The 10,635-nt window shown below is 48.7% G+C and overlaps 2 protein-coding genes across 2 annotated transcripts; both read left to right on the top strand.

Annotated features, from left to right (window-relative positions):
- Positions 1-1,398: 1,398 nt before the first annotated feature.
- PAAG_05195 (hypothetical protein) lies at positions 1,399-6,172 on the top strand (the record flags this gene model as incomplete). Its single annotated transcript, XM_002793013.1, has 2 exons — positions 1,399-4,013; positions 4,132-6,172. The coding sequence occupies 2 exons, from the start codon at positions 1,399-1,401 to the stop codon at positions 6,170-6,172; spliced, it is 4,656 nt and encodes a 1,551-aa protein (XP_002793059.1).
- Positions 6,173-7,995: 1,823 nt separating this feature from the next.
- Positions 7,996-10,059, top strand: PAAG_05194 (hypothetical protein; the record flags this gene model as incomplete). Its single annotated transcript, XM_002793012.2, has 3 exons — positions 7,996-8,252; positions 8,365-9,289; positions 9,361-10,059. 3 exons carry the CDS (start codon positions 7,996-7,998, stop codon positions 10,057-10,059), a joined length of 1,881 nt encoding a protein of 626 aa, XP_002793058.1.
- Between the last annotated feature and the right edge of the window lie 576 nt (positions 10,060-10,635).

Here is a 10,635-nt window from a genome sequence, read left to right as displayed (position 1 = left end):
GCCCTCCCATTGGCTTTGCGGCTCTTCGATTACCTGGGTTGTACGGGTCGTTTCACCACCTCCCGGCCAAAGTAAATTTTGTGAAAGGTTTCCAACTTGGGGGGGTCCCCCTGGCCAAATTCTTTTTAAGGGGGAAAAAGGGGGATTTCTCCCTTTTTTGGGGAGTAGGGAGGGGGCCCCGGGGACCCCGGGCGGGGGGGGGGGGGGGGGGGTGGAGGATGATTGGGCGTGGAGAGAGAAGGGGGGTTGGTGCAGCAGCAGCAGCACAGCTAACTAACCTATTAATATTCACGGGTGATATAGCTAGCTAGATTTGGTGAGCTGCATTGACAATACCTACCCACTGGAGCTGTATTCCGTATTTTAAAGAGTAGATTTCGGCAGTTCGGTGGAGGATCCGTGGATATATAGTTAATGGATAACGATAGGTTAGGGACTGGAGTGATCGTTGGAGGTAGGGTAATTGGCTAAAGATATCTATCTACTAAAATTTTATTGAGTCTACGCCTTACATTTTATAGTCATCTCTACACCTACCCCTTTAAAAGCAGGTAGAAGAACAATATATAGTTATAATTAGATTTGTAAATTAATTAGTTAACTATATAGTCGTTGTATTGTCTGCTCCTCTTGTCCTATTTATCATCTCAAGAACATGTTAAATTAAGCGTATGGCTCAACAAGGCCAGCCCCCCATGGAAGATTATTCAATGCACTGTCAATCACAATGTAAAAGAACCTAGAAAACTAAAATTGATGAAAATGCCGAAGATGCTTTTATTATTCTTGGCCTTGATGCATCTCATCGAACAAGCTTTTGTCATCCTCTCTTCTGCTGTAGTTAACCAGAAAAACTACTTCCGTTGAGCTTTCATCTCATTATACTTGAATGGTATATCTGCATTTTGACACCAGTTTAAATAAGTAAATACCTGTATATGTAGAAGATTCAACTCTGTTCTTTTATCCAGAGTATTTTATTTCCCTTTGATCCCCTTAATCCCTTTATCCCTTTGTCCTTCTTTGCTATCTTGTTGAATTTTTGAGTTTTAGTCTCCGTCACCAGCCACCGCCATAGTGAACGTTAAACCAACTTAAACCCATCTTCAGCATCATTTTTCTTTTCATCATCGTAACCAACCAGCCAACCAACCTACTTACCTACCTCCGTGCCGTACCTTAACTCTCTTTTCCTGCTAACTCCCAAGCTCTTGTCCTCCTATCTTGTCCAACCTCCTCCAATCACCGGGTGCCGACCACGCTATCCATATCGTCACCGGCTTCCTCTTTCTCTTCTCTTCTCATTTTCTCTCTCAAACCCCTGTTTTCATCCTCACTTCTCTTTGGCTGATCTAGTTCCCGTCGATAATTTGCCCTGGCTTGACCAATGTCCTCCCCATGTCAGTCCCTTCTTCCGCTCCGGTTGATCCCTCGCCCACTACCCTGGTGACACCTGCGCCCGATGCCCCTCATGATTCGGGTCTTCTGCAGTCCCTGGTTGCTGGCCGCTGCCCGCTCAGCCAACAGCCTGCCCACGTTGAAACTGCGCCTCTCACTGCGGCTCTTCCTCCCTCGTCTTCCCCATCTCCTCCTCCTCCCCACACCATCATAGATGCTAATACCGCCATCACTCCGGCACCCACTCTCACTCCCACTACCACTCCACCTGCGAGCCGGTTAGAAATTCCGGATGTCTCATTCCCTCTTAAACGGACAAATACTGCTCCTGTTCGAGGCTCCACTCCCCTAACTTCCCCACCTGCTGTATCCTTCGCTTTCTCATCCTCCTCCTTTCGCCCCCAGAGCCCTCAACTGTCTGAGAGAGAAAGCATCTTTGCCACGCATTATTTGCCCTCAGACAACGATGTAAACAATACGCAGGCAAGAGAGGACTCGTGGAGACCTGCCTCCTCTATTCTACGCCAACAATTGTTACGGGTCAGATCCGCGGGGAAACTGGAACAAGGTGGACAATATTCGCAGCAGCAGGCGGCTGCGAAGCGTGGAGGACAAACATCTAGGAAGAATATCAGTATCAACAACGACGATAACGAAAACTACAACGATAATAACAATAATCACTATTTGCAAATTTCTAGTTGCTGGCAAGATGGCGATGCCCCTGCTCTGTCCACTGACCCCGTGCGGAAGGAAAACATCCAACCAAACACTTGTACCAATACTACTAACAGTAGCTCTTCTTCACCTGTTTCTTCCTCTCACCTGCGCCCTTCTCACCCTCACTCTTCTGCCCCAACCCTCTTTCCGATGATTAGTACTCATATTGTGCAACACCCTTGCGGTGTTGCCGGCAGTAGCAGCAGCACCACCACCAGAACTGGTGGTGAAATTGACCGACCAAAAGATACACTCTTCCATTCACCTCCACGGACCACTAATTCGACATTCGCAAAGCCATCATCATCGTTCACAGGCTTTCCCAGAGCCAAGACCTGGGATTCTCTCGAAGCTATTCCTCTTCTGCTCCCCAATCCTCCCAACAAGGTTAAACCTACCTCCGTATCTACCACTCCCACCAGTACTACCGCCAAAATGCCAAGTTCGAGCTCCTCAAGGTTATTTGACGGAGAAATTGGCACGGCTCAATCAGCCCATTCCCACTCCGTAGAGTTGTCTGACCCGTTACAATCATCCTCAGATCCCCGTCGTGCGCGCCCTCCACTCCGTAGTTTGAGCAAAGGTCGCCACACGCGCCAGGATACCTCAATCGAAGCTAATCTGGCCCATGCTGAGCCGGCTGCAAATGTTCGGAGCCGGAAGTCAAGCCACTACCTAGGTCTGTTCAAGGAGAATACAAAATCTCCAGAAGGTAAGAAGCGGGATGAGCGGCTTGTAGAACGTGCCGTCAGGACCAAGGACCGTCAACTTGGCCTTGGGGATTCTACTTTCGAGCGGGGAAGATTATTTCCTGCTGCTGAGGGATCTTCACGATCTCAGGTTTTTCTTCTCCCTCCAGATGTATCAGAACCGCACCAATTACACAGAGAGAAAGAGGATGACGAGGAGGGTTCCCATGGTGATGACGAAGATCGTGGTGAGGGTGATGATGGTGAGGTATTCGATTCCAGTTCTGACACCACTCCAACACTTCGCACGACGCGTTCCTTTACAATCGACAGCCCCGAAGAAAAACCCCACACAGACAGGTGGAAGAAAACCCCCGCTGAGCTCCTTGAAAAGACTAAGAGTTACCGTGGTTTTGTTTCTAAATCGGCAAGCAGCTTGCCAACCCCGATCATGGATCGGGGTTCGCCCTTTGTTTTCGAATCGGATTCCGCGTTCGAGAGTAATTCCCCTGAATCTGATACGACTCAGCAACTGACACGGGACGGTTCTGAAAGCTATGAGGACGAGGAACGCATCTCGTCTGCCCTGTATTTCCCTCATCAACTTCCTGAATCGGAGGATACCGAAGAGCAAGCCCAATCCCCTGAAGAGCCTTGCGAGAAGGAGATGAATCGGTTAACTTTACAGGACGAGGCCCATGAGGGCGTGCCAGTTGAGCCATCAAATCACGTGGATATATCGTTGCATTCGGATACTGACACTCGTATTCTCCATGGAAATGTGCCTGTTACTGTCCCTGAAAGCAAAATAGGAGAGAAGAGAGAACGCCAATTGACTACAATTTCTGAGCTGGGGACGGAGTCGATGTCTGAGTCTGAACTCAGCTCAGTGGATGAGAGTGGGCTCTCTGCGCGTGAAGAAGAGACTGGTGTGACTGGGTTGGCTGGTGGTGCTGCTTCTTTTTCTGCTGCACGACACAAACATAAATACACACATTCACACTTCCACTCACGCAAATATGCCCATGAGCCTACTGTGCCATTGGGTGCAGTGGAGTTGAAGCCATACCGCCATCAAGTTGGGGGTCACAGTACTGTGTTCAGATTTTCCAGACGTGCTGTCTGTAAGCAGCTCAATAACCGCGAAAATGAATTCTATGAGAGAATTGAGCGCAGACATCCAGACATGCTGCCGTTTCTTGCGAGGTTTGTCTTACCTATTTTCTTCTGTCTCCTTACTAGCTGGGAGCCCCCATTACGCGTGGATTTATACGGGTTGCTGTTACAAGAATGCTAACTATATCCCTTTACCTGTGCATTATAGGTATATTGGAGTTCTCAATGTGACGTTCTCCAAAGGTCCTAAGAGATCAAAGAGTAAACCTGATGGGAGCGCCATTGAAAATGGAAGCGCAACAACTTCCTCTAAAGACGCTGTTGGGAAAGCTTCTCAGACTTCAACTGAAACAAAGGACACGGAAAGTCAGCGGATTTTCAGCCAATCTCAAGTTACAGGAGTGGTTCCAAAGGTGATACTCGAGAATAACCGGCATATTATCCCGGTAGATCTATTCACAACTCCTACCATTCCAGAAGGGAGAGGAGGTACCTCCGATGCCCAGCAGGTAGTTAGCCAGGACGATCCCTCGCTCAAGCTGGCACCAGCGTCATCCACTACTAACCCCCCACTAAAACGACATGGAGCAAGCTGGGGCGCGACAACTGTCAATACAAAGCTCCAGGAACAGGTTCTCCGCGAAGTTTTCGCGCCCCCGCCCATTTACCATCACCGCCGCCATCCTCACGGTCGTCACTCAATGTCCAGACTGCGGTCTGACATCTCACAGCAACGCAATCATGGATCAATGGAACGGCCATCTTTTCAAGGTGATAGCTCCGCGTGTACCATCCGCCAAGGATCTCTGCCTCCACTTCGAATGAACCGCGACGAGGACAAGGATGCTGAACTGTCGTCATCGGCTTCCACCGTCGTGAACGGGGAGATGCACCCGCTTGAGAAAGTTTATACGGAAGATGGACCCCAGCGTCCCAAGATCCTAAAACCCGTCACTTCTCGTCGTATGCGTCGCCGCCATTCGGGTGGTGGGCTCGGAAGGAAACGGAGTATGAGCAATAGCCAATCTGGAGAGCTTATTTACTTTGACGATGAAGGGTATGGTGGAGACAAAGAAGATGATATCTTCCAGATGGAGCCAGAAGCTCCGTCAATCCCTACGCCGGCATCATCATCTTCTTCTTCCCAACATGTCACAACAGCAGGGCTTGTTCCTGCCAAGGTTTCCCCTGCTGAGCACACTGAGCCCAATCCAGAGTCTCCCTCTTCGCATGAGATCAAGGAACTCCCAATCTCACTTAGTACTCCCGCTGGTATACCTGTGCGTCTCCCTGTAAATCCCAAAGAGGCCCAGACAACGCGCGATGAGCGTAATCAGTTCTTCCTGCTTCTTGAGGACCTCACTGCTGGTATGAACAGGCCCTGTGTACTGGATTTGAAAATGGGAACGCGTCAGTACGGCATCGAGGCAGACGAGAAGAAGAAGAAATCCCAGCGACGCAAATGCCAGACAACCACGTCACAACAACTTGGCGTTCGCCTTTGTGGGATGCAAGTTTGGAATGTGAAGAACCAAAATTATTTGTTCGAGGATAAATATTTTGGCCGTGATCTTACGGCTGGAAGACAGTTCCAGGACGCGCTTACGCGGTTCTTGTATGATGGTGTTAGTTATTCCAGCGTTACAAAGAAGATTCCTATCATCCTTGATAAGCTTGCTCTGCTGGAGAGCATGGTCCGAAAACTCCCCGGCTATAGACTTTACGCGAGCAGCCTGCTGATTCTATACGATGGGGAAAAGGGTGGAAAGGGAGCTCAGGAGCAAAAACTAGATGACGCCAAGGGTGTGGAGGCCGATACTAGCAGCAAATCCATATCATCGGCGGGTAAACCGAAGAAAGCAGGAGACAACGACAACAGCAACAACAGCAGCAAGCAGTCCCGTACATCCGAAGAAGCCAGCAATAATAGTAATAACAACAGTTACGGTCTGCGCGTGAAAATCGTCGACTTCGCCAACTGCATCACGGGCGAAGATGGCCTTCCGCCCAACGCGCCCTGTCCACCCCGCCGGCCCCATGATATCGATCGTGGCTACCTTCGTGGCCTGCGGTCGTTGCGCATGTATTTCCAGCGCATATTGAAGGAGATTAATGATGAGGATTATGTGGAGCGCGGCGAGGGGGAGGGAATGGCGTTGGGCCCTAGGGGTACGGCGCGTGGGGAGGAGGAAAATGGGTTCTGGGAGGAAGGGGTTATGGACCTGGATCCTGGGGAGGTTAGTGTTTAGTTTTGGTGGGGCTCTGATCTAGTCTGGAAGAAAGGTTTGTATGCCGCTCAGGCAGCTCGTTTCTTATGCTTCTTCTTTTTCATATTTGTTATGGAATAGATTGTGGAATTTCATGGGTTTTCTATCTCTCTTTCGTTATTACACCTACAAAACCCCCCCCTGGCAGAGTTGGATTGCCCTTTTATCATTTTAATCTTGTTTCTTTCTTCCATTTTTCTTCAGTTGTGATTTGACTGGTGGTTTTTGCAGTGGCATTGAGAGGACTATGCTGATTTATTTCATTCGCCCTTTTTACATTTTGATGACTTTTTTGCCACCTGTGTAACTGCAGCTTTGTGGCCCCTTCTTTTGTTTTCCGTTTTCTACTATTCCATTGATGACTGACTGAGAAAATGGGGTGCAAAACAAGCTGAGAGGCCTGTGAAGTGTTTGCATATAGCCGGCAAACACACCATACCATGTCATGCGATATAGTGAGAAGCTTCGATTGTTATTTTTTCTCACTGTTGTCTTTCTGCTTCTGCATGAGCTTTTCTATGGTATTTTCTGCGGATTTTTTTCTGCCAAGGTGATGGCGATGGCGATGGATGGATCGATGGAGTTTTCGGCCTAGATGAGCGGAATGGGTTTTTTTTTTTTTTTTTTTTTTTTTTCATGTTTAAAACAACACGCACATGCGGAAAATGGAAAAAGGAAAATGGGAAATGGGAAAATTGGAAAATTGGGGCGCTGGTGTTTTTTAATTTGTTCCTTTATCTCTATTTCTCCCCTGTTTCTCTGTAAGGGTTTTAAGGGTGGTGATTATGGGGGAAGAGGAGGAACAGGGGTGGGATGTTTTTATGATACTTTTATTTTTAATTGCGATAGGTCGATGGCACTCTTACAGGTTATATATATATATATATATATATATTATATTATATGCATGGGTTTTCTATGTATTATTGGAGCAGTTCTTCTCCGCAGCTTCTCTGCTTCCATCGTTTGATGCCTGAGGATTGCCTTGGAATACTTCGGAGTCCGGAAAAACAAACGCCGACACATTGCCGAGCTACTCATCACGTGATAGTTGGCCTTTCCGAAATAGGAAAAGTGTCCACGTCGTCCTCGGATCAAAAAGCATCAACGAACCTAAGAAACTATCCAACAACTGTCAACATATATCAACCATCATCAAACAGAACAGGACAGGATAAATTCTGGAGCGGAGAGCTACGGAGGGTGGAGTCCGAATGTTTGTGGAACTTGTTTCACTGCAAAACACAGCTATCAAGATATACAGACACGGAGAAAGCATCCATACAGGGTTTGAAGATGACAACATAGCATTTGAGAGCTAATTGGGTAGCCTGGCAGGCACAACAAATCTTGCCCCCCCCAAACTGCAGAATCATTGCAGAGTCACGGCAGAGTCTCAACCCATCTCAGGCAGTATTTGTCGAAATCCTTGTAGAGGAACCCGACCTGGATTGGACGATGCTGCCGGTATTGTAAGCCTGAACACGACTCGAGATCTAGAGATATTTTCTTTCCTTCCTCTAATTAGTACCTGAAACGATAACGCCCGCCAATGACCCAGAGCGCCAGACCGGAGCTAGAGTTTACGACTGGCGTTGCATGCTGCGTCTTGTTACTGTTCTGAGTCGGACGTGGTTGCAGCGCTTTGATTGGGAGGCTGCTTGCAGAAGTGCATAGGCACTGTTAGACCAGAGACTGGATTCCACTCCAGACGATACCTACCCTCCTCCAATCTGCTTTGCCCTATTCTACGGGGGAACAAAACAAGAAAGAAGAAGATTAAACCCACACGAAACCTTCTAAGGATGCCAGACTCCAATAATACCCGCCATGCTCGGATCATTGATAGACGAGATTTCGACGCTAATCGGCCTTTACACTTGCAGGATACTGAAGATGAAGATGGGGGTGAACCTGATCGACGGGGACGGGTTGGCTATTGCCATGATGGGGGAAGTTGTTTGCTCGAGGAGGTCGCTAACGAGATTGCTGAGCGGGATAGAAGGTTACTGGAGCAGCAGGCCGTTAGAATTATCAGCTTTATATGGGGAGTTGGAAGTGCGTACGTTCACGTTCTTTCTTCTTCGTCTTTATGTGTTTTGTTTTTGAGGTCACCATATATGAGGAAAATCATTCTACAAACTAATTGATTTTCGTGTGGTTTATAAATTAAGACTCTGCGCCGGGAGTATAACTGCATTCTCCCTCTACGGACCCCTCCTCTTCACACGGCTCCATTACTCGCAATTCCGTGTCAATGCCGTCGCCGTCGCAGCGGCGATTTCCATGTATTTCCTCGTACCATTTTTTGGCTATCTGTGTGATAGATACTCTCCAGGCCCCATATCATTGATGTCCGCTTTCTTCTTCGGTCCCGGATACCTTCTTGCAGCATTCGCCTACAAATCCGGGCCCCCCGTAGATACAGGCGGCACGGGATGGCCGTTTGCCGTCATGGTCATAGCGTTCGTGGGCGTAGGTGCTGGCACATGTTGCATGTATCTCGCTGCAGTTACGACGTGTGCGAAGAACTTTGGGCGCGGGAAGCATAAGGGCATTATGCTTGCTTTGCCCATTGCAGCTTTTGGCCTGAGTGGCATGTGGCAGAGCCAGGTTGGCTCGCGTTTATTATATGAGCGTGGACCGGACGGGCAGAAGGGTAGTGTCGATGTTTTTAAATACTTCCTCTTCTTAAGCATTCTTTTGACTGGCATTGGCATTGGGGGAACGTTTGCGTTGCGTATTGTGGATGAGGAGGAGATGATTGACGAGGCAGTGGATGGGTTGGAACGAAGCGGGATCCTTGGTGAGAGCGACTTTCTCCTCCCGAGGGACGAGGTTCGGGCGGCGATATCGTCATCATTCGCTTCTTATGGGGCTATGGATGGTGTTACTGAGACTGATCCACAGCTTGACGATGATTCTGAATCCCTCACGCTATCAGAGGAGGAATGGCGGGACCGTCAGATGGAGGAGCGTAGGAAGAAGAACTGGCTTCTTAACCAGGAGACGATGCTGTTTTTGAAAGATAAAACAATGTTGTGGCTTGCAGTTGGATTCCTTTTGATTACAGGGCCCGGAGAGGCGTATATCAACAATGTGTGTACATAAACTTACCCCCCCTCATCTCACCTCAAATGCTGTTATATCTCTAACCCGACTCCGAAAAGGTGGGTACCATTATTCCAACCTTAACCCCACCTTCTTACCCTCCCAACCTCCCTCCTCCAGCCGGCATCCCCGCAACGCACGTCACAATCATCGCTCTAACCTCCACCGTCGCCCGCCTCTTAACGGGCTACCTATCCGACGTTTTCGCCCCGTCCCCAGCTCACCCCCACCTCCAACCCACCTCTCCTTTCCACTCACAACTCCCATACGAACAACACGGTGTCCCTTCTCTCATCAGCCACATAATCGTCTCCCGCATGACTTTCCTCCTCCCCTCCGCCTTCCTCCTTTCCCTCGGCTTCATCTTCCTCTCCACACCCATCCCACTCTCCTACCCGCAATCTTTCCATCTCGCAACCGCCCTCGTCGGTCTTGGCTACGGCGCCGCTTTTGCTCTCGTCCCAATCGTTGTTTCTGTCGTTTGGGGCGTGGAGAACTTTGGCACCAATTGGGGTGTTGTGGCGATGTTCCCTGCGGCCGGGGCGGCGGTTTGGGGTGTTGTGTATTCGGCGGCATATGAGGCGGCGAGGAGGGCGGGCGATCGAAATGGGATTGGAGAGGGAAACGGGAATGCGCAGTGTGTTGGCTGGGGCTGTTACGGATTTTGGGCCCTCGGATGTACAGTTAGTGTGTGGATTGCGATGGGATTGTGGACGATTGCGTGGAGAGGTTGGAAGCGGAGGGGCGTTGTGGTCTAACCGGGAGGTGGCTGTGAGTGGGTTAAAGCGGGTGCGGCATGCGGATTCGATCCGGGAGGTGTATATATACGTATGTGGATGTATGTTCGGGTTGTATTTTGGGCTATGGATATTCCACTTCATATATCAAAAGTGGGGGTTTCTACTCTTCTTTTATGTCGTTAACTTACTGATTTAGATAAGCGGGTGTCGAGATTTAGATTAAATAGGTTCTTAGGGGATTGAAACAATTTTCTCTCGTAGTATTTGGTAAGTTGATATTGATGGAGAGACAATTTTGGGCTTCGATTAATAATTGTTCCATCCATCGTTCATGGGATATTCTATGTTGTTTTAGCGTATCCCTCTTATATATGTTTCAGTTTTTCTGCAACAGCTACCATCCAGTACTCAGGACCAAAAACTGGAAAACAGAAACTACTCCATGGGAGATTGGAAATACCGTCATGCCGAAAGGACCAAGACTTAGGCCTTCCCCTTGTTATATAGCATGCATACACTATAATATTATATCCAGACATCCGTCTGGTCTCTCAATTTCTATAACACGGGTGTTGGCATACTAAAATATAGTCT

The sequence above is a fragment of the Paracoccidioides lutzii genome (assembly GCF_000150705.2).
Source record: "Paracoccidioides lutzii Pb01 unplaced genomic scaffold supercont2.13, whole genome shotgun sequence".
In the NCBI taxonomy this organism is placed as follows: domain Eukaryota; kingdom Fungi; phylum Ascomycota; class Eurotiomycetes; order Onygenales; family Ajellomycetaceae; genus Paracoccidioides; species Paracoccidioides lutzii.
Note: the sequence above shows the minus strand (reverse complement) of the source record. Positions and strands in the feature narration are given on the sequence as shown.